The 27,232-nt window shown below is 44.6% G+C and overlaps 1 protein-coding gene across 1 annotated transcript in view; it reads right to left on the bottom strand.

The window, feature by feature from the left end:
• The window catches only part of LOC115459459 (PR domain zinc finger protein 5-like), a 255,896-nt gene that overhangs the window by 123,305 nt on the left and 105,359 nt on the right, over positions 1 to 27,232 (bottom strand). The window contains exons 10-11 of the mRNA XM_030189281.1: positions 24,460 to 24,553; positions 14,529 to 14,689 (exon numbers count right to left, since the gene is read on the bottom strand). Coding sequence (XP_030045141.1) covers positions 14,529 to 14,689; positions 24,460 to 24,553 — 255 coding nt within the window. The remainder of the gene's footprint in view (positions 1 to 14,528; positions 14,690 to 24,459; positions 24,554 to 27,232) is intronic.

The following is a 27,232-nucleotide window of genomic DNA, read 5'->3' as shown; positions in this document are numbered from 1 at the left end:
TGACTTGTTGTTTTGGTGCATTCTTTGTTTTTTTTAAATCGTTAGGGACTTTAACGATTTAGATTTTTTAACGTTTGCTTGATGCATCTGCCTCTTAACCCTCCACTGCCTGAGGTACAAACTTAGATTGTGAGCCCTCCTGGGACAGAGAAATATCCAGAGTACCTGAATGTCACCTTGAGCTACTACTGAAAAAGGTGTGAGCAAAATCTAAATAAATAATTCAATAAATAAATTGCATTACTTCAACACATTTTCAGGATAAATTCCCTCAAAAGCACTGGTTATGGTGCCTGTTTTAAGTCTATTCTAGAAAGAAAAATAAAACACCTGCTTTTCTTTCTAAAACCTCACAACATCAAGCCATACAGCTGGTGATAAATGCCTGTGCCTAGAGGGTCGCACATGTGTGTAAATAATAGCATAACTTGCATGTGTATCTGTGCACTCTGACCCACATTCCAGCCGTGCAGCCATCCATCAGCAAAAGTACCCTGCTCTATTACTACTACTAATCATTTCTATAGCGCTACTAGATTTATGCAGCGCTGTATTTAAAAACATGTATGAGCCAGAGTTTACAATCTATTCAAGACAAGCAGGACAAACAAGGGACTGGGGAGTTATTTATTGTGGGAATGATTAAAACACAATGGTGGAAACGAAAATGGTAACGGAATTCAAACATGCGTGGGATAAACATAAAGGAATCCTGTCAGAAGGATAGATCCTAAGCAGCTTAGCCGAGATTGGGTGGCAGAACCGGTGGCGGGAGGTGGAGATGGTGCTGGGCAGACTTACACGATCTGTGCCAGAGCTGGTGGGTGGGAGGCGGGGATAGTGCTGTGCAGACTTATATGGTCTGTGCCAGAGCCGGTGGTTGGAAGGTGGGGATAGTGCTGGGAAGACTTATACGGTCTGTGCCAGAGACGGTGGTGGGAGGCGGGACTGGTGGTTGGGAGGCGGGGATAGTGCTGGGCAGACTTATACGGTCTGTGCCAGAGCCGGTGGTGGGAGGCGGGACTGCTGGTTGGGAGGCGGGGATAGTGCTGGGCAGACTTACACGGTCTGTGCCAGAGCTGGTGGGTGGGAGGCGGGGATAGTGCTGTGCAGACTTATACGGTCTGTGCCAGAGCCGGTGGTGGGAGGCGGGACTGGTGGTTGGGAGGCGGGGATAGTGCTGGGAAGACTTATACGGTCTGTGCCAGAGACGGTGGTGGGAAGCGGGGCTGGTGGTTGGGAGGCGGGGATAGTGCTGGGCAGACTTATACGGTCTGTGCCAGAACCGGTGGTGGGAGGCGGGGCTGGTGGTTGGGAGGCGGGGATAGTGCTGGGCAGACTTATACGGTCTGTGCCAGAGACGGTGGTGGGAGGCGGGACTGGTGGTTGGGAGGCGGGGATAGTGCTGGGCAGACTTATACGGTCTGTGCCAGAGCCGGTGGTGGGAGGCGGGACTGCTGGTTGGGAGGCGGGGATAGTGCTGGGCAGACTTACACGGTCTGTGCCAGAGCTGGTGGGTGGGAGGCGGGGATAGTGCTGTGCAGACTTATACGGTCTGTGCCAGAGCCGGTGGTGGGAGGCGGGACTGGTGGTTGGGAGGCGGGGATAGTGCTGGGAAGACTTATACGGTCTGTGCCAGAGACGGTGGTGGGAGGCGGGACTGGTGGTTGGGAGGTGTTGATAGTGCTGGGCAGACTTATACAGTCTGTGCCAGAACCGGTGGTGGGAGGCGGGGCTGGTGGTTGGGAGGCAGGGATAGTGCTGGGCAGACTTATACTGTCTGTGCCAGAGCCAGTGGTGGGAGGCGGGGCTGGTGGTTGGGAGGCAGGGATACTGCTGGGCAGACTTATACGGTCTGTGCCCTGAAAAGGACAGGTACAAATCAAGGTAAGGTATACACAAAAAGTAGCACATGTGAGTTATCTTGTTGGGCAGACTGGATGGACCGTGCAGGTCTTTTTCTGCCGTCATCTACTATGTTACTATGTACTGAACAGGTGAACACGGGTAGAGAGAAGGGTTAAGCAAAATATAAAATGCAGAAGGAATGGATCCTCAGGAGCTTAGTCAAGATCGGGAGGCGGGGCTGGTGGTTGGGAGGCAGGAATAGTGCTGGGCAGACTTATACGGTCTGTGCCAGAGCCAGTGGTGGGAGGCAGGAATAGTGCTGGGCAGACTTATACGGTTTGTGCCAGAGCCGGTGGTGGGAGGCGGGGCTGGTGGTTGGGAGGCGGGGATAGTGCTGGGCAGACTTACTCGGTCTGTGCCAGAACCGGTGGTGGGAGGCGGGGCTGGTGGTTGGGAGGCGGGGATAGTGCTGGGAAGACTTATAATGTCTGTGCCAGAGCCGGTGGTGGGAAGCGGGACTGGTGGTTGGGAGGCGGGGATAGTGCTGGGCAGACTTGTACGGTCTGTGCCAGAGCCGGTGGTTAGGAGGCGGGACTGGTGGTTGGGAGGCGGGGATAGTGCTGGGCAGACTTATACGGTCTGTGCCAGAGCCAGTGGTGGGAGGCGGGGCTGGTGGTTGGGAGGCGGGGATAGTGCTGGGCAGACTTATACGGTCTGTGCCCTGAAGAGCACAGGTACACATCAAAGTAAGGTATACACAAAAAGTAGCACATATGAGTTATCTTGTTGGGCAGACTGGATGGACCATGCAGGTCTTTTTCTGCGATCATCTACTATGTTACTATGTTTATCTGTACAGACTAGTACTCTTAAAATGTTGAATATATGAATAGGTAGAATTTGGAACAAATTAAAGCTTTGGCAATACTTTCATTTTAATAGCTGAAATTCAAACAAACCAAGAAAACGTTGTACGCTTAATTTTCTCCTGCACTATCATTTATTGTTTGTTTTTTATTTTTTTTGACTATCCAAGGTGGATAACAAATGTACACTCGAAATAAAAACAAAACAAAACAACAAATATCAAAACAGAAGATTAAAACCTCATGACATGAGCACAAAACAGTACAAAACAGCAGTGACTAGACAGCTCTGCACCACCCACTACTCGTTACACCATCTTAACAGGGAATAGGCCATATTCCCCTATCTTGCCTGCTCCATGTTCTAAAACACAGAAGGCTGTAAATCCCATGGAAGTAACCCAGTTCATAGACAACATCAGAACAAAAAGCAGTCAAACTTTAAAGAACCAGCGGGCACGTTTTTCATACCTGGAATCCTTTAGGGAAAACAGAACAGCTTCAAGATCTTGGCTTTCAGCCCATATCATAATCTATCTATAGTAAATGATGGCATATAAACCCTTCTGCACGTCTGCAGCCAACGTCACGCAGCTTTCTGTCTGAACTGGCCCTGCATTGTGTACAGCTCTGAAGGCTTTAGCATAGTCTCCTTAAGTTGTAAAGCAAATTCATAATGGAAAAGCCCATTTATAATTAATCTGCTCTTTAATGAGGATTTCAGCATTTGGCTTTGTATCTTTTCTTTTTGCCAATGTAAACATGGATAAAATCTTGGAAAATCTGTCTCTAATCACCATTGTAAATATCATAAGCCCTTTCCTTTGCTTTTTGAAGTCTATTTTCTTTATCTGAAGCTGAGGAGTATCACCACTATCTCTCACTGTTTGGAGGAATTCAAATAGCTTAAGGAATTTGCTCCGTTCTTGTTCATGCCATAGTAGGAATGCTCAGAATCACCAGTAAGTATCTTCTGAAAACCAATTCCTCTGAAGCAACTTATACAGCAGACTCTGGAACTTCCCTTACTCTGAGATTTATCCACTGACGCCTATTTTCTCTGTCACAATAGGTGAAAGAGATAATAACTTAAGCCGCAAGCTAGTCAGAGTTTCAGCATGGTCCTCGTTCCCGTTCTACATCTTCAACGCTGCTTCCAGCCTCTTTAATCTCTCCGTGGATATCGTCAATCATGCTTCAGACACTAATTTTAAATCATCCTTTAGATCTTTAAACCATTTTTATTTCTTTTCCAGACAGCTCCACCTTGGAGTTGTGCAACTCACTGTCTACTACTACTACTACTATTTAGCATTTCTATAGCGCTACAAGGCATACGCAGCGCTGCACAAACATAGAAGAAAGACAGTCCCTGCTCAAAGAGCTTATAATCTAATAGACAAAAAATAAATAAAGTAAGCAAATCAAATCAATTAATGTGAACGGGAAGGAAGAGAGGAGGGTAGGTGGAGGCGAGTGGTTACGAGTCAAAAGCAATGTTAAAGAGGTGGGCTTTCAGTCTAGATTTAAAGGTGGCCAAGGATGGGGCAAGACGTAGGGGCTCAGGAAGTTTATTCCAGGCGTAGGGTGCAGCGAGACAGAAGGCGCGAAGTCTGGAGTTGGTAGTAGTGGAGAAGGGAACAGATAGGAAGGATTTATCCATGGAGCGGAGGGCACGGGAAGGGGTGTAGGGAAGGACGAGTGTGGAGAGATACTGGGGAGCAGCAGAGTGAATACATTTATAGGTTAGTAGAAGAAGTTTGAACAGGATGCGAAAACGGATGGGGAGCCAGTGAAGCGACTTGAGGAGAGGGGTAGTATGAGTAAAGCGACCCTGGCGGAAGATGAGACGGGCGGCAGAGTTTTGAACCGACTGGAGAGGGGAGAGGTGACAAGATCTCATGCTGGCTGGATTGGAGCTCTGTTGCTTCTTCTACTCAGTGCCTTGAAGACTTATTTCATTGATTTTCCACTTGGCCACCACTACGGAGAATTAAGTGCTCTACTACAATTAAGCACAGAAGCAGCTCTAATGTTTGCCAGTGCATTTACAAGCCCCACGGGAGAAAATCACTGAAGGTAAATTAATGTCTAAGTGCTACATTTTTATTAAGTACTCCTGAAATCCAGAATCTTGATCTTCGTTGGGCTTTGTTCTTAAATATTCACCATACAATTTGATGCTCACTGGAGCTCAGGTGACCACTTCCATTGATATTAAAAATAAACACTTTCCCCATTTGTACATACAAGGTCTAGTATCATTGCTTTCCATGAAAGTTCCTTCACCAGTTACTCTGAAGTGAGCCACTTGAAAGGAATCCATGATCTCTTCAACTGACTCTGCACATGGGATACCACGGTTCATATCCAGCAGATCAAAATCTCCAACCAGTAACACTCACTCATAATCTCTGAAATAAGTACTAAACAATGATCACTTAACCACTTTTAAATGGAGAACATAAGAGCAGCCATACTGAGTCAGACCAATGGGCCATCTAGCCCAGTATCCTGTTTTCCAAACAGTGACCAAGCCAGGTCACAAGTACCTGGCAGAAACCCAAATTGTGGCAACACTCCAAATTACAAATCCCAGGGCAAGCAGTTGCTTCCCATGTCTTTCTCAATAGCAGACTATGGACTTTTACTCCAGGAATCTGTCCAAACCTTTTTTAAACCCAGATACTCTAACTGCTGTCACTACATCCTCCGGCAAAGAGTTCCAGAGGTTAACTATTCGTTGAGTGAAAAAATATTTTCTCCCATTTGTAAAAGTATTTCCATGTAACTTCTTCAAGTGTCCCCCCTAGTCTTTGTACTTTTGGAATGAGTAAAAAATCGATTTACTTCTACTCGTTCTACACCATTCAGAATTTTGTAGAGCTCAATCATATCTCCCCTCATCCATCTCTTTTCCAAGCTGAACAGCCCTAACCTCTTTAGCCTTTCCTCATACAAGAGGAGTTCCATCCCCTTTATCATTTTGGTCGCTTTTCTTTGAACCTTTTCTAATTCTGCTATATCATTTTTGAGATACAGACACTAGAACTGAACACAATACTCAAGGTGTGGACGCACGGTGGAGCGATACAAAGGCATTATAGTATTTTTGGTCTTATTCACCATCCCTTTCCTAATAATTCCTAGCATCGTTTGCTTTTTTGGCCGCTGCCACACACCAAGCTGAAGATTTCAGCGTATTATCTACGACGACACCCAGATCTGTTTCTTGAGTGTTGACCCCCAAGGTGGACCCTAGCATCAGGTAACTATGATTCGGATTATTCTTCCCAATGTGCATCACCTTGCATTTGTCCATATTAAATTTCTTCTGCCATTTGGATAACCACTCTTCCAATTTACTAAGGTCTTCCTGCAATATATCACAGTCCACACATGTTTTAACAACCTTGAATAGTTTTGTATCAACTGCAAATTTAATCACCTCACTCGTTCCGATTTCCATATCATTTATAAATATGTTAAATAGCACCGGTCCCAGTACTGATCACTGCAGCACTCCACTGTTCACCCTCCTCTATTGAGAGAAATGACCATTTAACCCTAACTTCTGTTTTCTGTCCAATAACCAATATCTAAGCCACAACAGAAGGACATTGCCTCCTATCTCATGACTCTTTAATTTTCTCAAGAGTCTCTCATGAGGAACTTTATCAAAAGCTTTCTGAAAATCTTGATACACTACATCAACCGGCTCACCATTATCCACATGTTTATTCATGCCTTCAAAGAAATGAAGCAAACTGGTGAGGCAAGACTTTCTTCGGCTGAACCAGTGCAACTGCGCTCTTGGCCCCAGTAGTAAGGCTCGAATTTTCTGTGTATCCAGAAGGGCTCCAATGAATTCCAATTGCTGGACAGGGTGGAGATGGGACTTGTGGTAATTTAAAATGAACCCTAGTAGTCTGAGCACCCAAATAGAACTCCACATGGACTTCTGAGCACATGCTCTTCACCAGCCAAATGTCCAGATAATGGACTCCCAGTCTGCGCAGCGATGCTGCAACTACCACTAGTCATTTGGTAAAGACCCTGGGAGCTGATGTGAAGCCAAAAGGCAACACAGGGTACTAGAAGTGATGTTTCCAGCCGAAACTGTGAGCTGGAAGTATCAGGATGTGTGTGTAAGCATTCTTTAAGTCCTGAGAGCATAGCCAATCGTTTTCCTGAATCATGGGGAGAAGGGTGCCCAGGGAAACCATCCTAAACTTTTCTTTGACCAAGAATTTGTTCAGGGCCCTTAAGTCTAGGATGGGATGCATCCTCCTATCTTTTTTTGCATGAGGAACTACCTGAAATAGAATCCCCGCCCTTCCTCCCCTGGTGGAACAGGCTCGACTGCATGGGCCTTCAGAAGGGCTGAGAGTTCCTCTGCAAGTAACTGCTTGTGCTGAAAGCTGAAGTAATGGAGCTCTCGGTGGGCAATTTGGTGGTTTCTGACACCAATGCAGGGCGTAACCAAGATGGACTATTTAAAGAACCCACCAGTTAGAGGTTACAAGGGGTCACCTTCCTTGGAAAAACTTCAGCCTCCCCTCGACCTGCATGTCATCTGGGACGATCACTTTTACAGTGGCTAAGCTCTGCTGCAACCAGTCGAAAGCCCATCCCTTGCTTCAACTGAGGAGCTACTGGGGCCTTAGGTGCATGCTTTTGATGTGAACGAATGCGCTGGGGTTGATCCTGTTGAGGCAGCATGCCTATGCCTCCTCGACTTACCAAAAAAGCTCCTAGAGGAAGAAGAGTTAGATGCAGAAGTAAGTGGGAGAGAGAATGGATAATATCAGCTTATTTCTTGATCTGGTTAGCGACCTCCTCTACCTTCTCACCAAAAAGATTATACCTCCGGCAACTGGCATCCGATTCCAAGTCAGAGATGCGCAGCCATGAGAATCAGCACATCACTATATTTTGGGAAGATCCTAGAAGCCACATCAAAAGTGTCGTAGGCATCCCAAGCCAAGAACTTACGACACACCTTCTGCTGATTGACCAACTAGCACAGCGATTTGGTCTGCTCCAGAGGGATAGTGTCTGCCAAATCTAGCAGCTTTCGCATCAAGTCCCGCAGGTACATGCTCATGAAGAGCTGGTAAGACTGAATATAGGACACGAGCATAAAGGCCCGAAACATACTACGCCCAAAAGAGTCCAAGGTTCTAGCTTTCCTGCCTGGGGGCGTTGCTGAAGCATAGTCTCTAGAGCTCCTGGCACTTTTAAGGGTGGATTCAACCACGAGGGAATGATGAGGCAACTGAGGCTTATCAAACCTAAGTGCACTGTGAATTCAGTACAGTGGGGGAAATAAGTATTTGATCCCTTGCTGATTTTGTAAGTTTGCCCACTGACAAAGACATGAGCAGCCCATAATTGAAGGGTAGGTTATTGGTAACAGTGAGAGATAGCACATCACAAATTAAATCCGGAAAATCACATTGTGGAAAGTATATGAATTTATTTGCATTCTGCAGAGGGAAATAAGTATTTGATCCCTCTGGCAAACAAGACCTAATACTTGGTGGGAAAACCCTTGTTGGCAAGCACAGCGGTCAGACGTCTTCTGTAGTTGATGATGAGGTTTGCACACATGTCAGGAGGAATTTTTGTCCACTCCTCTTTGCAGATCATCTCTAAATCATTAAGAGTTCTGGGCTGTCGCTTGGCAACTCGCAGCTTCAGCTCCCTCCATAAGTTTTCAATGGGATTAAGGTCTGGTGACTGGCTAGGCCACTCCATGACCCTAATGTGCTTCTTCCTGAGCCACTCCTTTGTTGCCTTGGCTGTATGTTTTGGGTCATTGTCGTGCTGGAAGACCCAGCCACGACCCATTTTTAAGGCCCTGGCGGAGGGAAGGAGGTTGTCACTCAGAATTGTACGGTACATGGCCCCATCCATTCTCCCATTGATGCGGTGAAGTAGTCCTGTGCCCTTAGCAGAGAAACACCCCCAAAACATAACATTTCCACCTCCATGCTTGACAGTGGGGACGGTGTTCTTTGGGTCATAGGCAGCATTTCTCTTCCTCCAAACACGGCGAGTTGAGTTCATGCCAAAGAGCTCAATTTTTGTCTCATCTGACCACAGCACCTTCTCCCAATCACTCTCGGCATCATCCAGGTGTTCACTGGCAAACTTCAGACGGGCCGTCACATGTGCCTTCCGGAGCAGGGGGACCTTGCGGGCACTGCAGGATTGCAATCCGTTATGTCGTAATGTGTTACCAATGGTTTTCGTGGTGACAGTGGTCCCAGCTGCCTTGAGATCATTGACAAGTTCCCCCCTTGTAGTTGTAGGCTGATTTCTAACCTTCCTCATGATCAAGGATACCCCACGAGGTGAGATTTTGCGTGGAGCCCCAGATCTTTGTCGATTGACAGTCATTTTGTACTTCTTCCATTTTCTTACTATGGCACCAACAGTTGTCTCCTTCTCGCCCAGCGTCTTACTGATGGTTTTGTAGCCCATTCCAGCCTTGTGCAGGTGTATGATCTTGTCCCTGACATCCTTAGACAGCTCCTTGCTCTTGGCCATTTTGTAGAGGTTAGAGTCTGACTGATTCACTGAGTCTGTGGACAGGTGTCTTTCATACAGGTGACCATTGCCGACAGCTGTCTGTCATGCAGGTAACGAGTTGATTTGGAGCATCTACCTGGTCTGTAGGGGCCAGATCTCTTACTGGTTGGTGGGGGATCAAATACTTATTTCCCTCTGCAGAATGCAAATAAATTCATATACTTTCCACAATGTGATTTTCCGGATTTAATTTGTGATGTGCTATCTCTCACTGTTACCAATAACCTACCCTTCAATTATGGGCTGCTCATGTCTTTGTCAGTGGGCAAACTTACAAAATCAGCAAGGGATCAAATACTTATTTCCCCCACTGTACATGGTCTCAATCTTTTTGGGAAGTACTAAGACAGATAGAGGGGACTCCCAATTCTGCATGAGAACATCCTGCAAGACCTTGTGAAGTGGGGCTCTCACAGCCTCTCTAGAAGACTCGTAGTCTAGGACCTTGAGCATCTTGGCCATGGGCTCGTCTTCCACCTCCAAAGTAAATGGAATGGCAGCCGCCATTTCTTTAACAAAAGAGGGGAAGGAAAGGCTCTCTGGAGGAGACTGTCTCCTTTCCTGTGGAGAAGTACTGTGGGTCCTCATCAGATGCCCATGAGAACTCATCACTGGTGTTAGCGAGAAACTCCTCATGGGAGGGCTGAGACTGAGCCTGCCTCGACTTAGAGGAGCCATGTCCCTGAGAGGGGCATCGAGGAGTCGACTCCTGCACAGACTCCTACAAAGCTTCCTCCACCGACGTCTAAGGGATACCGGCTTGGGTGGAAGTTGACACAGGGGTTGCACACTACACTGGCGTTGAAGACTTCATTGGAGGCTGAGGGCAAAGAGAGGCTGCAACAAGAGGCATGGCAGGCACAAGCACCCTTGATGCCGATACACTTTGTTGAATTAAGCCTGCCAGCAGCTTAGAGAGCAAAGTCTGCATGCACTCATCAAGGTCCGACACCAGAAAGGCTGAGGCATGGGTTCAGAGACAACCTGTAGAACTGTCAGGGTCAAGATGGGAGGCTGGTCCTGGCAGAAGGGAGACCGATGCACCGGCACCTTTTGTATGGTGGGGGAGCGGTCCCCCCCCCGGCGCTGACGCTTCTTGGGGGCTGACTCTCTTGGCATGCCAGAACTCCCGGCATACTGTGTCGAGGGAGATTGATGCTGGTGCTTCTTGGCCTTCGACCAAAGTCGGTCATCGAGGCTTCTCGGTGCTGACAAGGACGACATTGAATCCTGCCATCGCCTTGAGGTTCAGTCCGACAACAATCAGTCCCAGAGGCTCTGCAGAGCAGTTAGCATTTAAGTGACATTTACACAGACCAGGCATGTCAGTGACGAGGCAGGCGCAAGTGGTGCTGACTTACAGTAGTATTCTACACTGGAATTACATCCATAAGTGCCACAACTGCTGCCAACTTACACTAGTCGTACAACGGAATAACACTCATAAGTGGCGCAACTGGTGCCGTTTTGCACTAGTCTTCTACAACAGAATTACACTCATAAGTTTCGTTATGAACAGGCTCACAGTCCGCACTAAGTCACAGACTTGTCCCCTTAATGTCTGTCCTGAGCTGCATTAAAGTTTTTTTATCTGCAAAATGAAGGCCTTTCTTGAGGAGTTATGCAGGAGGTAGTTTGACTCCAAACAGATCTGTTTTTTGGATGATTAAGAATTAAAGAAATTCAAATGTTATAATTTATGAAAAAAATATAATAAAATTGATTTAAGTACTACTACTATAAATCACTTCTATAGCATTACCAGTCATACAGGGAGAGTGGCTGGAGTGGAGGAGTGGCCTAGTGGTTAGGGTGGTGGACTTTGGTCCTCGGGAACTGAGGAACTGAGTTTGATTCCCGACACAGGCAGCTCCTTGTGACTCTGGGCAAGTCACTTAACTCTCCATTGCCTACCGCATTGAGCCTGCCATGAGTGGGAAAGCGTGGGGTACAAATATAACATAAATAAAATACGCAGCGCTTTACAATTGAACATTTAAGTCTGTTGAAATATACAATGAGTATCTTTGAGGAGTTCTTTAAGGCCCAAAGATTAACTGTTTACCCCTATAGGACGGTTTATGTTCGGAGGCCCTTGGAGGAATTTGGTTAAATATAATTCTGTTCTTTGCAAATACTCTTGTCACTGAAGTGTGGGAACTGGGAGCTCTTTTCCATTCCAGCTATTGGAAGCTGCCATGCTGTTTCCATGAGCTCCCAAGACATAAAACCCATAAGGGGCTGCCTCTGTGTGCCTGCAGTACCACATGCAAGGTGCTGTTCTCAAGCAGCCTGACATTCAGCCATGGTTGCCACAGGATAAACTGTTATACATTAAGCAACACTGCACGATATACATTTACGCAGCAATCGCAGTGCTGCTTGGAAGCGTAAGTTAAGCCTGTTTTTCTGCTCGCCTTTAAGTTATTTGGAGAACAGAGGAATTTCGCTACTCTTCATTTGTTGGGCAGACTGGATGGACCGTGCAGGTCTTTTTCTGCCGTCATCTACTATGTTACTATCCAGCTCATTTTCGAAAGTGATCGCCGGCCACCTTCCGACACAAATCGGGAGATGGCCGGCGATCTCCTGAACCCGGCCAAATCGGTATAATCGAAAGCTGATTTTGGCCGGGTTCAACTGCTTTCTGTCGCGGAGCCAGCGAAACTTCAAGGGGGTGTGTCGGTAGGGTAGTGAAGGCGGGGCGAGGGCGGGACAGGGGTGTGCTCACGAGATGGCCAGCTTCACCTGATAATGGGAAAAAAAAAAGCCAGGCTTGACGAGCATTTCACCGGCTTTACTTGGTCCCTTTTTTGTCACGACCAAGCTTCAAAAAAGTGCGTCAACTGACCAGATGACCATCGGAGGGAATCGGGGATGACCTCCCCTTACTCCCTCAGTGGTCACCAACCCCCTTCCCACCCAAAAAAAAACCAAACAAAAAAAAACTTTTTTGCCAGCCTCTATGCCAGCCTCAAATGTCATACCCAGCTCCCTGATAGCAGTATGCAAGTCCCTGGAGCAGTTTTTAGTGGGTGCAGTGCGCTTCAGGCAGGTGGACCCAGGCCCATCTCCCCCTACCAGTTACACTTGTGGTGGTAAATGGGAGTCCTCCAAAACCCACTGTACCCACATGTAGGTGCCCCCCCTTCACCCCTTAGGGCTATGGTAATGGTGTAGAGTTGTAGGGAGTGGGTTTTGGGGGGGATTTGGGCGGCTAAACAACCAAGGGAAGGGAGCTATGCACCTGGGAGCTATTTTTATTTTTTTTTTTTAATTTTTAGAACTGCCCCCTAGGGTGCCCCAGTTGATGTCCTGGCATGTGAGGGGGGGGGGCCAGTGCACTACAAATGCTGGCTCCACCCACGACCAAATGCCTTGGATTTCGCCGGGTTTCAGATCGCCGGCATTATTTTCCATTATGGCCGAAAACCGATGCCGGCCATCTCAAGCCTAGCGAACTCTGATATTTGGCCGGGGCCAACCGTATTAGCAAAGAAAAAGATGGCCGGCCATCTTTTTCGAAAATACGGTTGGCTCCGCCCACTTACGGCGCCGGCCCCAAAGATGGCCGGCCAGCTATTTGGCCGGCGCCATTCGATTATGCCCCTCCATGTTACTATGTTCATATAACCTTTATGGGTAGACTCCTGGTTATTATTATTATTCTTATTTGTTGCATTTGTATCCCACATTATCCCACCTCTTTGCAGGCTCAATGTGGCTTACAATACATCATGAATAGTAGAGATACATGAGAATTGAACATTTAGTATTACAGAAGGCTCTTGGGTAACATGATAGTGAAAAGCATGATATTAATATAATAAGCAAATAGTAAAGACAATTCTGGGTATATGTGAAGGAGTTCATATTTGTTGGTCTTTGTGGTATGCCTTGTTTAAGAGATGGGTCTTCAATAGTTTGCGGAAGTTAGTTAGTTCATAGATCGATTTTAATCTCACTGTGCTATTGAGATCTCTCCTTGCATTCATGAGCCCTAATCCCATCTCTGTCACTCTCAATGTGCCTTTGAGTTCTCTCTTTGCATTCATGAGCTCTAATCCAATCTCTGTCACTCTAACTGTGCCATTGAGATCTCTCCTTGCGTTCATGAGCTCTAATCCCATCTCTTTCACTCTCACTGTGCCATTAAGAAGTTCTTGCCTTCATGAGCTCTAATCCCTCGTCTGCCACTCTCACTGTGTCATTGGAGTTATACAACTAAAACTGCACTTATAGCTGGCCTAATATTTAAATTTATATCTACCGTATTTTTTGGACTATAAGACGCACTTTTTCCCCCACCAAATTTGGGAGGAAAATGGGGGGGTGCGTCTTATAGTCCGAATGTAGTTTTAAAAGCACTGTAATTCCGTTTTGCAAGGTCCCTCCCTCGCTCCCTTACTTCGTTTTTCAAGGTCCCTCCCTCCCTCGCTTCATTTTGCAAGGTCCCCCCCTCGCTCCCTCCAAATTTTAAAAGAAGTTTTACCTGGTCGTGGTTGCGGCAGCAGCAGCAAAAAGATGCATGCTGGGCGCGTCAGTCTTCCGTTCTGACGTCTCTCTCAGCTCTGGTCCCGCCCTCAAGGGGCAGGACCAGAGCAGAGAGAGACGTCAGAATGGAAGACTGACGCACCCAGTGTGCATGCTTTTTGCTGCCCCGACCACAACCAGGTAAAACTTTTAAAATTTGGAGGGAGTGAGGGGGGACCTTGCAAAACGGAGCGAGGGAGGGAGGGAGGGGGGACCTTGCAAAACCGAGGGGGGGGGGGACCTTGCAAAAAGGAGCGAGGGCGGGAGGGGGGGTCCTTGGAAAACAGAGGGAGGGAGGGACTGAGGGAGGCGGGGTCCTGTGGAAAACGGAGAGATCGGGGGCCCTGCATTCGGACAAGATGCACCGGACCATAAAACACACCTAGGTTTTAGAGGAGGGAAAAAGTGCGTCTTATAGTCCGAAAATTGTTTTTTTTCCTATTTCCCTCCTCTAAAACCTAGGTGCATCTTATAGTCTGAAAAATACGGTATATATAATTTTTTTTAAAGGACGCATACAGTAGGCATCCGCACAGACCACAAGGGTCTGTATAAATATCAAACCCACTCAGACCTGCGCTCAACCAACAAATACAGCACAAACCAGAAAATGCAGATGTCAGGCTTTGCAAATGTGTAATAAGTTAGGGATAGAAGATGCAGGTCACAGCTTCTTGCACTTACTTTTTTATGACTCTTGAGAACGGAAGGCGTTACGAAAGCTTTGTCACACAAGTCACATTTGTATTTCTTGTGCCTATCGTGCACCACCTGGATGTGCACATTTAATGTGTCTTTCCTTTTGAAGGTGGCATCACAGTGATCACACTTGAAGGTCCGTTCACCTTGTAAAAAGAAAAGCAAGAAATGAGGACACCCTGAAGGAAGATCACACTAGCATGGGAACAGAGACTTGGCCATGGACTCACAGACCTAAGGGACTGCAGCAAAGCAGAACTCAAGATTCGAAGATACAACAGTTGCGGTCATTATACTACTACTACTACTACTACTTGACATTTCTAAAATGCTACTAGGGTTAGTAATGAAGTAATGATATGTTGAGTCCCTGAGAGAAACGCTGGGATGATAGGATAAGTAGCATGTCAAGTCAGACCAATGGGCCATGGAGCCCTGCAACTCCGTCACTGACTGTGTCAAATTAGTCACTTGAAAATAACCAGCAGATCCTAACGGGAGGATCTAAGTGCCGTTCAATCCCCAAAGGTGGGAATCTCCATATCTGCTTTGCTAATAATTAAAGGAACTGTTCCTTCAGAAACATTTAAAGCCGGCTAAACTAACAGCCTTGACTGCATTCTCTGGCAACAAATCCTACAGAGTAATTAGGCATCTACTAAAAATTCTTTTCAATTTATTTTAAATTTGCTACCACTTAGAATTAGAAATTAGAGCCACTGCCTAAAACTAGCTGACGGAGTAGCTGCCCATTTAAACTGGACAATCTGCTTTTATTATTTTTGTCACACTACTCTCTACCTTTTCTAGTTCCATTATCTCGACTGCACCTTGAATATTGTGTTCAATTCTGGTCACCACATGTTAAAAAAAGATATCGTGGAATTAGAAAAGGTACAGAGAAGGGTGACGAAAATGATAAAGGGGATGGGACAACTTACCTATGAGGAAAGGCTAAAGCGGCTAGGGCTCTTCAGCTTGGAGAAAAGGTGGCTGAGGGGAGATATGATAGAGGTCTATAAAATAATGAGTGGAGTGCAACGGGTAGACATGAATCACTTGTTTACTCTTTCCAAAAATACTAGGACTAGGGGGCATGCGATGAAGCTACAAAGTAGTAAATTTAAAACGAATTGGAGAAAATGTTTCTTCACTCAATGTGTAATTAAACTCTGGAATTCGTTGCCAGAGAATGTGATAAAGGCAGTTATCTTAGCTGGGTTTAAAAAAAGGTTTGGATGACTTCCTAAAGGAAAAGTCCATAGACCATTATTAAAAAGGACTTGGTGAAAATCCACTGCTTATTTCTAGGATATCAAAAAATATTCACAGAATGTATGAATGCAAATATGAATATGATAGTCTTAAATGCTATTAGACTAAAGTGAGGGAGAGTCTCATATATAATACACGGTGATGTTTCTTTCACTCAATAGGTGAATCCATTACACGTGTTAATGTCTTAATCATAGACTCAACCTATGATTAAGCACCAACCTGCCTAAGATAAGTGCAGTGTGCATTATTGAGAAGCACTTTTATATAAAAAAAGCAGTGCAAGTCTCCTTTTTTTGCTAATATAATTGGGATGGTGGAGGTTGAGTCTATGATTAAGACATTAACACGTGTAATGGATTCACCTATTGAGTGAAAGAAACATCACCGTGTATTATATATGAGACTCTCCCTCACTTTAGTCTAATAGCATTTAAGACTATCATATTCATATTTGCATTCATACATTCTGTGAATATTTTTTGATATCTTATTGTATGGGACAGAGTGACGGCCTAAAACCATTGAACAGTTAGTATTTCTAGGATAAGCAGCATAAAATGTTTGGGATCTTGTCAGGTACTTGTGACCTGGATTGGCCACTGTTGGAAACAGGACGCTGGGCTTGATGGACCTTCTGTTTGTCCCAGTATGACAATACTTATGTACTTATATGTAGGTACTTATGGGTTGCTCCACTCCAACTGGTGACCAGAGGCTGCCCTCATTCTCAGCCTTGGTTCTCTTTTGCTCTCTGTCTATTGAAGCATCAACTCTGACATACAGAACCACATATGGTGTAAGGTTTGATTTCATGAGGCACTACTTCTTTTTAAGCAAACCTCTTGCTCTCATAGGGAGGCCCTCACTTCAGCCAGGAAAGTCTATTATTCTGAACTCCTCCAATGCACTAACCCTTCTTGACACTAATTAGACAACTCTCTTCTGGTCCCATTTCTTCATTCTTGCCTTCTAATCTACCTGCTGATTAGTCTTGCACTGGCTTTAATTGAGAAAGTTCAGACCTTGAGATCTTCACTATCACCCTCATTTCCCTGCCAATTTATCGTTCTGGCCCTACAGATGCAAATTTGGAACAGTGCAAATGTTTTCATAAATTTATGTTGCCTTCTCCTTTGACGTTTTTGCATGTGGCTAGCTCTCTTGTCCACTACTTCTCCATCAGACCCCATTCCTACATCACTCTTAAAACAGTGTCATGACTCATTCTTGCCTATGCTTCTTGCAATCATCACACAACCTGGAACTCTCTCTAAAGACTGGAAAACTTCTATTGTTCACCCTTGCCTCAAAGGCTTCAAGTCTCATCCCTCTAATGCCCCCCAATTATCATCCAATATCAAATCTTCCATTTCTTTCTGAAGTTGCAGAAAAGATAGTAGCTTCACAGTTGGTTTCTCATTTATCTAAAGTCAATGCTTTACACCCTAAACAACCCAGGTTTCATACATATCACTCGACTGAACAGCCTCTTGACTATTTACACTTCTCTTCATCAAGGATGTGAAGTAGTAACACTCTCACTGGATATTTATGCTGCTTTTCATTTAGTGGATCACTCACTGCTTATCCATCAGCTCTCAGTATCAGGTATGGTTCACAAGTGGTTTGCCTCTTACCGTAAAGATTTTTTTCAGTCCATTGCTCAGTTCCGTCCCATCCTCTAATTCATGTCCATATACCAAATGTCATAAAAACAATGCACGACTTAATCTTCAGAAAATTACTGAAAACCAACTTGTTCAAAAAGGCATACCACAAAGATCCATCCTAAATACTAGAAAACGAAATTCTACCAAAACTTGACAAAACCGAAACTTTTTTTACACATGATTGCTTCAACCACTCTATCACTAATGAACGTTAACGCACTACCATTCTACTTCTCATGCTGAAATGAACTTTCTATATTTGATTGTTTAACTCACTCTACAATTTACTCTAACATGTATGACTACGGCATAATGTAAGCCACATTGAGCCTGCAAATAGATGGGAAAATGTAGGATACAAATGCTACAAATAAATAAAATAAATAAATACACATCAGTGTTAGGACCTATACTCGTCAATATTTTCATTTCTATAGGGCTTAAGTTTTACATCTATGAGGACATTCAAATGCTGATTCCTACAGATTCTTATGTGCCATCTTTTCTCTCTGATCTTACTCAGAAACTGGTTATCAGCTCACAGGATTTATACAAGAATATACAAGGAGTATGCAGGGGGAGAAGCATCTAACAGGGTGAACTAGCAGGGTAGGAGCCAGGGAGGGTGCATCAAGCAGCGGTATAAAGTGAGGAGTAGGTCTTGGCAAAGAAGTAGGTCTTCAACAACTTCTTGAAGAGGGCGTGGTCCGCTTGAGTTTTAAGGTGTTGCGGGAGAGAATTCCAGTGCTTAGGACTCCAATAGCGGAAAGAAGAGGCGAAGATCCTCTTGTACTTGACACCCTTACAGTTTGGGAAGTGAAGGTGGAGGAAGGAACGAGCAGCAGGGTTGGCATTCCAGGGCGGGAGGTCGATCAAGGGGTGCATATACTCCGGGGCAAACCCATAGATAATTTTATGGGTCAAGGAGCACAGTTTAAAGGCAATGCGCTCCTGAACAGGCAGCCAGTGTAATTTTAACCGTAAGGGTTCGGCATGTGCAAAGCGTTGCTCTCTCAGGATGTGTCTCGCAGCAGTGTTCTGTACTGTTTGGAACTTTTTCAACAGAGAGGCCTGGCAGCCCGTGTAAATTCCGCTGCAGTAGTCCAAGTGGGAAAGGACAAGCCAGTGGACAAGTGTGCGGAACAAATCTCTAGGAAGGAAGTATCTGATACGCCGAAGCCTCCACATGGCGTGATACTTCAACCTGGATTTAGATCTACTTACCATACAGGGAGCAAAGATAGTACCTTTAAGATTCAGTGAAAATCTTTGGGATCATTCTGGATAATTTCATCACAGGGAAAGGAGGAGTTAGTGGTTACTGAGGATGGGAAGACTGGATGGTGCATTTGGCCCTTATCTGCCATCATGTTTCTATGTTTTGACACATCTATTTCTGTCTTGATTAAACGGTGTTATTTTACCTTGACACAAATCTGTTCTCTGTTGATTATTGTAACAGTCGTCCCTGAGACTTCTTGTACATTCACTGGTTTATTTTATTTGCTGCATTTGTATCCCACATTTTCCCACCTATTTGCAGGCTCAATGTGGCTTACAATTTTCCTTCATGGCATTTGCCACTCCAGAGTAGAAACGTACAGTTGATATTAAGAGAACAGGATGATATAATAGATTAAGTGAATAACATAATGGATCGTCATTAGAGTAAAAGAGACAATTGACATTACCTAAAGAATACTGGTGACCTGGTAGATTAAACAGATAGATTAATAGCACGTCATTTCAGAGTATGGATGCAGTTTATATGATACAGAGAATATAGATGATCTACAAGAACTAAACAAAAAGCATAAGGAGAAAACATTTGGATATCAAGAGAGAGGTGTTGTGTTGTATTACAGTTCCTAATATGGGTCATTGCGGTATGCCTTGTTGAAGAGATAGGTCTTCAGTGATTTGCGAAAGTCGATTAGATTGTCAATTATTTTCAGATCCATTGGCAATGCGTTCCACTGCTGTGTGCTTATATAGGAGAAGCTAGATGCATGTGTTAGTTTGTATTTTAGTCCTGTACAACTGGGGAAGTGAAGATTCAGGAATGTGCGTGTTGATCTTTTAGCATTTCTGGATGGCAAGTCAATCAGGTCTGTCATATAGGCCGGAGCATCTCCGGGGATGATTTTGTGAACCAGGGTGCAGATCTTAAACGTAATACGTTCTTTGAGTGGTTCCAAAGCATCTTTGATTATTGTAATTCTTTATATCAAAAACTGCCTCTTTAAACTAGTCGACAATTGCAGCTCATAGAAAATACAGCTGTCAGCAGGCACCAGAAAATACAAAGCACTATACGTAATGTCTCACGATTTAACAAGGCATCGCCACTCCTTTACTCATTACATTGGCTTCCGATCAAAGTCAGGTTTGCCTTCAAATTAGGTCTCTCTGCATTCCAATGGCCCCTGACTATATGCGCCCTCTGACTGACCTCCCTACGTGTAATTCCGTTCTGGATCCAGAGAACTCCTAATTCTCCATCATCCTAACTGTACAAAGATTGCTTACAAAACAGTCCTCTCTGCTGGCTTCTCCTATCAACGTACTAATTGGTAGAATCTTCTTCCGAGGGCCGTCAGATCTGTACATTATTACAGTTGCTTTTGGAAATTATTAAAACGTTTTTGAAAAGAAAAAGTCCTGCAACAATAACGGAAGACAGAAATAACCACTTTTATGCAAAATGCTATTTCAAACTTTATCCTGTATAACTGCTTATAATTTGATGTTTGTTACACAATACAACCTTCTAAAATAATTCATAAAATCATTTTTGTAAAGTTTCATATGGCCGTGCATAGAAGATTTACTCAACATTTTTCCTTTATCAGAATATGTATGTACTAAATTGTCTGGATTGTAAGCCTCATTGAACCCGAACTCTGTTTGGGATAATGCGGGATACAAATGTCATTATAAATAAATAGAAAGCAATTTTACAATATCAATGTCTCTGGTAACATCACAAATAACCCAAACCAGGACTAATAGCCACTGACTCAATAAAAGTGCTTCTGATAGTTCACACCAGTATCATATAAAGAAATATTTTTTGTATGTAGAGTACCCTCAGATATTTTCCACTATTACTGCAGTCAATAATGCTGCTACAAAGTGGCATAGCACTTCTTTCATTGGGTAACTCTAACAGAATTTTTTAGGGAGCAACACTCGCTCATTTTTTCATGCTTCCCAATCACCTTTGTGCTATAAAATCACTACTTGCTTAAAAATGTATACTTGGTGAAAACTATGCACTTATCTTGCCTCGCTGAAAAGTTCATCAATCACTTTCCCCTGATGAAGTTGACAACGAAACCCTGCAGAGGTCTGATGGGGTCCAATTTAAATAAATCATCTCAGAATGGACTAGCGTGGATTACCACAGTATATTGACAGCATGTGGGACCTTTTTTTGATGGACAGTTATTGTTCCCGACGCTTTTTATGTGCTTCAATGGAGTATTGGTGGGAGTTTTGAACGCTGATATATAAGAAGTTTTGGACTTACACACGTTTTGTCAGCGGACCACCTTTACACAAGCTAAGTGCTTTTAAAAAAATGTTTCTCTTGCTCCTCCCCGTTTGAGTGGAAAACATTAACTTTTAAGTATGGACCATTTAGGGGTTGGAGTTCTAAAATTTAAGAGAGAGCACTTATGCTAAATTATTATTGAGTACTAGTGTGAGTGGTTCAGGTGGGGCACCTTGAGAGAATAGGTATAAATGAGTGAAGTTTACTTTAGAGCACCGGGTTTTTTTGATCACTAAAAAATTGAAAATTATGGAATAGATCAATGATCGCGAAGCTTGTCCACCCTTAGAGGTATAAATCGCTTTGGCATTTCCTCGCTTGGGTGATTTATCACTCTGAGAATAATAAACATATTTATTATTTAAGTATTTTTTGCAGTATACCTGTTCTCTCATTGGTCTTTCCCCTGATTGAGACTCTGGTATCTTAATTGCTATTTGTTAAATCGTGAGACATTACGTATAGTGCTTTGGGCAGTTTATAGTTTCTTTATGACCCTGTCTTTGCATCCTGCATACACTGCTAATCGTTTTGCAACAGTTTTACCATCTCTCATATATCCTGACCAACTTAGCTTCGTGGCCCATCGTCAAACCATGGACAATATACATGGAATATAGGATTTGCTATACCTGGCCAAACACGATCGGATTCCAATATGCCCTCTTAGTTTAGATGTTTTTGACAGAGTTCATTGGCCATTTATGTATCGGGTTATGAAACATTTTGGGTTAGGTCCCTCCTTTTGTAGCTGGATCCAGGCCTTCTATAATTATTTTCCTAAAGCATATGTCCAGGTTAACGGGGGAAACTCTGCTTTGTTCTCTTTGTCCAGGGGTACTCACCAGGGGTGTCCCTTATCTCCAATGCTCTTTGCCATGGTTGTGAACCTCGCTTCAACAGTGCATTCGAATCCTGACATTTCTGGTGTTTGCCTTGCTAAATCAAGAGCGTAAAATGGCATTATTCGGGGATGACATGCTTTTGTCTCTTATTTGACCACTAACTTCATTTCCTAACCTTCTGCGGGTTATTGGAGAGTACTCTGCAGTCTCTGGGTTCAAAATTAACATGAACAAATTGAAGGCTTTAAACATCACCTTACCCATGAGGCTATTGGATTCTCTACAGTCATCCTTCCTTTCCGTTGGGCCACATATGGCTTCGCTATTTGGGGGTTTTCCTGACCGTATGGTACTCTGATTTATTCTCTGCCAACTACTCTGGCCTGGTTAGAGACCTTTCTTGTGACCTGGACTGATGGGAAGATCTGGGCCTCTCCTGGTTTGGTCGTATAGCTACTATTAAAATGAATATTTTGCCCCGGCTACTTTATTTGTTTCAGGTTCTCCCTCGTCAGATGCCCCGGGGATTTCTTTCTAAATTGCAAGATCGTTTCACTCGCTTGATCAGGTCCGGTAGACGACCTCGTCCAGGACAAGAGGTGAGGAGGACTGGGAGTTCCCAGTGTTTATTGGTACTATAGGACAGCTCAAGTGCATGCAGCTTTAGAATAGTATCAGGCCATTGGGTGCTCTTATGTGGCTTCCACGTAAACACAGACACCTTGGTACTGGGCTATGTCCCTTGACCTACACTACCTTCTACTATTGGGATAGTCTTTTCTTGAACCAGAATCATATTTTGTCACACCCATAGCTTTCAATCCTTTGTGTTCTCCCTTGGTATTGACCGTAGTGTCTTTACTCGTTAGTATTCATCGGGTCTTAAGACTTGGGGCCAGCTTTTTGAAGAAGACTCCATGTTAACTTTTCCTTCTCTGCTGGAAGAATTTCCTTTTATATCTTGATAGATAACGCCTTCATTCAGCTTTCTCATTTTCTTTCTTTGTCATCCATTCGCTCTACAATTCTGCAAGAAGATTCTTTCTTAGAGGACCTATGTGAGGACTTGGGGTTTGATCACTTGTTTATATAAATATCTGTGCTCATAGCCTCCAATTTATACCTTGTACCGAAGGAATTGGCAGCGTGAGCTAGGCCTGGAGCTGGGAGATGAGTGGAGCGTTCTGGAAAAGACACTGGCGAAGCTGTCTGTCTTTGTAATTTTCAAAGAAAATGGTGTAAAAGTCTTGTATCGTTGGTATCTAATACCTGACCGTCTTCAACACATCTTTCGTGGACTTTCTGTTTTGTGTTGGAGGGGATGTGGGGAACTTGGTAGAATGGGTCACATCTGGTGGTCCTGTGTCAAGATCTGTGCCTTCTGGAAAGCAATTCAGCATTGCAGAGGTGGCTGGGCCATTCCATTCCTTGGTAGCCAGTTTTCTTCCTTTTTCCCAAGAAGGTCCCAGCACTAGCATCTCCTCACGCTACCTTGGTGCAGCATGCTATGCGTGCTGCTCAAGTGAAATGGCAGTGCATTGGAAGCAATAGTCTGCTCCTCCACTGGTGAAGAGGCTCAACAAACTATGGTATATCTGTGAAATACAGCATTTACTAGTAATTTGTCGACACTACCTTCACAAATGGGAACTCATCTGGGATCCTTTTACTTGTTCTTCTTCTGCTTAAATGCTGTTTACCTGGACTATATTGGGCTTCTCCTGTTTTATGCCTCCTTGATTAGATGGGGGGGAGCTTGATTAGGGAATGAGTTGAGGTTGGAAATGGTGTTAATTTTCTCTACTATACATTATACCCTACCAGGGGCGTAGCCAGACACCCAAGTTTAGGTGGGCCTGAACCCAAGGTGGGTGGGCCGCACTCCACCTTGTCCTAAAAGTGATTTGCTTTCTCCCTCTCTCGCCTGCATGCCATATGGTCTTTCAAACATCCCCTCTCCCCCGTATACCTTTTAAATAGCAGATTTTCACTGGCAGCAAAAAGTTGTTGGAAGTTTTTGGCTGGTGGGGCTTGGGGTCCCTGCCAGCCACATTATAGGTGTGCTGCTACTTGGTGGGCCTGAACCTAAAGTGGGTAGGCCTGGGCCCACCCCAGCCCACCCTTGGCTACGCCACTGTACCCTACAAAATTTTGAAGTTCCATAAGGTTCTCCTTATACTGTTGGGGATGGAGTTGAAGGTTGTTCCTCTTGATTTCTGTTTTTGCATTTGTAATTTGATGGAAACAAATTTTCTGTAAAAACTATACTGTTAGAAGGCAGATTGTTTTTCCCTCCATGCTAAACTATTAATAAAAACTTATTAAAAAAAAAAAAGAAGATTAAACAAGGCTAACACCGGAGACAGCTGCTCATCCACCTTGCAGATTTTACTTGCAAAGAAGCAGCTCATCTTATGCTGATCTTGGGTCTTTCCCCTGACCCCTGCTGTTATCCTTCCTGTTCTCAGCACGGGCTCTTTCAGGCCTCCACATTGTTAAAGTTGGTTTCAATCTTGTGCCCCTGGACAAGTAGTTCTTTTCCCAGACTCTGTGAATGGTGCACTTACTGTTATGTATTAGCAGGTGTCTCTGCAGAGAGAATGGGGTTCGGAACAAAGCCTTGCATTCCTCACACTGGAATGGTCTCTCTTCGGAGTGGGTCTGCAGAAGAAAGACAATGGGTCAGGGGAGGGAAGGAACAGGGTAATCAATTACTGTAATTGCAGCTAACCCCTCAGGCAAGGTGGGGGGGGGGGGAGCACGGGACTCTCCCAATATACAATTCATGCAGTGCTTCATTTATTCAACAGTATAAGTGGAGAAGAAAAGTAGCCTAATGGTTACAGCAATGGACTGAACCATACGAGCCAGGGCTCAAAATCCACTGACAATCTTTGGGTAGTTTCACCATCCATTAGTTCAAGTACAAACTTAAAGGCTAATGCAGAAAGCAGTGAATTAGCGCCGCTGACCACACATGGGTTCCCCCCCCCCCCCCCGCAAACAAATTGCCACGGGATGCAGTAATCAACAAGCATACAAATTACTGCCATGTTAAAATTGTGGCAGTAATCTGCAACATTGCCAAATGTCACCCTTCCTGTCAGTGCCTGAGCCAGGACTACCTCAGGCACCCAGTGACTTAAAAAAAAATTGTTGTGGCAGTCTGCATCAGCCATAGGTGACCTGTCAACCACCTCCTGACCCCTAACTTCCATCTTATCTACATCCCTGGTGTCTAGTGCACCCTTTCCACCCTAACTGTAAATAAATCCCACCTTTTCCTGGTGTCTCCTGCATTTCCCAACCCAAGTCAGACATTTCCCTAGTGTCTAGCGTAACCTCTCGGACCCCTCCCCGACCATCCCCAAGTTCATACTCAAAGGAGACACGAGTAATGCCCACTCACTCCTGCCTCTGGCACCAAACTTATATGGCAGACAGGCCCTACCATGTGCAGCAGGGCACTGCCATTTTTCAAGATGGCAGCACCGGAGGCAGGGAGTGAGTGGGTATCGCTGCTGCCTCCTTTATGGTATGAGCTTGAGGAAAGTACACTAGATACCAGGAATGTATTTATTTTTTTACTTGAGGAAAGGGGGGTTGGGTTGGGAGGGGGGGGGCACTAGACTACCAGGGGAAATGTCTGAAGGGTGCATGATTGGGTCACTAAACTGCCGTGGGATGTTTTTAACTGTGGGGGGGTGTCACTTTGCATCAAGTCCAATCGTTAGGGAGGGAGGAGGTTACTACACCAAAGAGGGACAGATGTCAGTTATCCAGGGCAGGCTGGTTGGGGGGGTGGGGGGAGAGTGCCGATAGACATCCACTCCTCTCAAGCAACCCTTCTACACTGTGGTGTTATTTTTCCCTGGGTATGGAGGGGGTGGAAAGGGAGGTCAGGGGGACATGGTGGAAGCAGAGATCGTGGGACGTGCTGGGCATGGAGGAGGGTGGAAAAGAGATTAGGGTGACATGCAGAGAATGAAAAAAATCAATGAATGGAAGAAATTAAGAAGATAGGAGGAGAGAAAAACATGGCAAATGGATAGGAGGCCCTGGACTGCGATCTAAGACATAAGAAGGAGCAGAGACTGGGACCATAAAGGTAGAAAAATAATTTTATTTACCATTATTGATTGCAATGGGAATTGACATTTGAACATAAGAGCAGCCATATGGGGTCAGACCAAAGGTCCATCTAGCCCAGTATCCTGTTTTCCAAACAGTGGCCAAGCCAGGTCACAAGTACCTGGCAGAAACCCAAATCGTGGCAACATTCAATGTAGAACCCCAAAGAATAGCAAGATTCCGGAATCCTAAAGAGTGACAAGAGTCCATGTAGAACCCCAAAGAATAGCAAGATTCTGGAATCCCAAAGAGTGACAAGATTCCATGTAGAACCCCCAAAGAATAGCAAGATTCTGGAATCCCAAAAAGTGACATGATTCCATGCAGAATCTGAGTAGCAACACTCCATACTACAAATCCCAGGGCAAGCAGTTGCTTCCCATGTCTGTCTCAATAGCAGACTATGGACTTTTCCTCCAGGAATTTGTCCCAACCTTTTTTAAACCCAGATACACTAACCGCTGTTACCATCTCCTCCAGCAAAGAGTTCCAGAGCTTAACTATTTGTTGAGTGAAAAAATATTTCCTATTTGTTTTAAAAGCATTTCCACGTCACTTCCTCGAGTGTCTTTGCACTTTTAGAACGAGTAAAAAAATCAATTTACTTCTACTCATTTTACACCACTCAAGATTTTGTAGACCTCAATCATATCTCCCCTCATCCGTCTCTTTTCCAAGCTGAAGAACCCAAACCTCTTTAGCCTTTCCTCATATGGGAGGAGTTCCATCCCCTTTATCATTTTGGTTGATCTTCTTTGAACCTTTTCTAATTCCGCTATATCTTTTTTGAGATATGGCGACCAGAACTGATGCAATACTCAAGGTGTGGACACACCATGGAGTGATACAAAGACATTATAGTATTTTAGGTCTTATTCACCATCCCTTTCCTAATAATTCCTAGCATCCTGTTTGGTTTCTTGGCCGCCACCACACACTCAGCAGAAGATTTCAGTGTATTATCTACAATGACATCCAGGTGGACCCTAGCCAATGGTGTGCTGGAGCAGGCTCTCACAGGCTCTCGAGAGCCGTTTGTTAAGTTTTTAAGAATTTTGGGAGCCAGTTCTACATGGCTACTTTAACAAATGGATCCCAAAATGTGGGCTTGGGCCCCTCCTGAATTCTCTTTTATTTCGCTGGCGAGAGAGAGCCCCTTGTTAACAATTTACCAGCACACCCCTGACCCTAGCATCAGGTAACTGTGAT

Source organism: Microcaecilia unicolor, unplaced genomic scaffold (genome assembly GCF_901765095.1).
Source record: "Microcaecilia unicolor unplaced genomic scaffold, aMicUni1.1, whole genome shotgun sequence".
NCBI classification, from domain to species: domain Eukaryota; kingdom Metazoa; phylum Chordata; class Amphibia; order Gymnophiona; family Siphonopidae; genus Microcaecilia; species Microcaecilia unicolor.
Note: the sequence above shows the minus strand (reverse complement) of the source record. Positions and strands in the feature narration are given on the sequence as shown.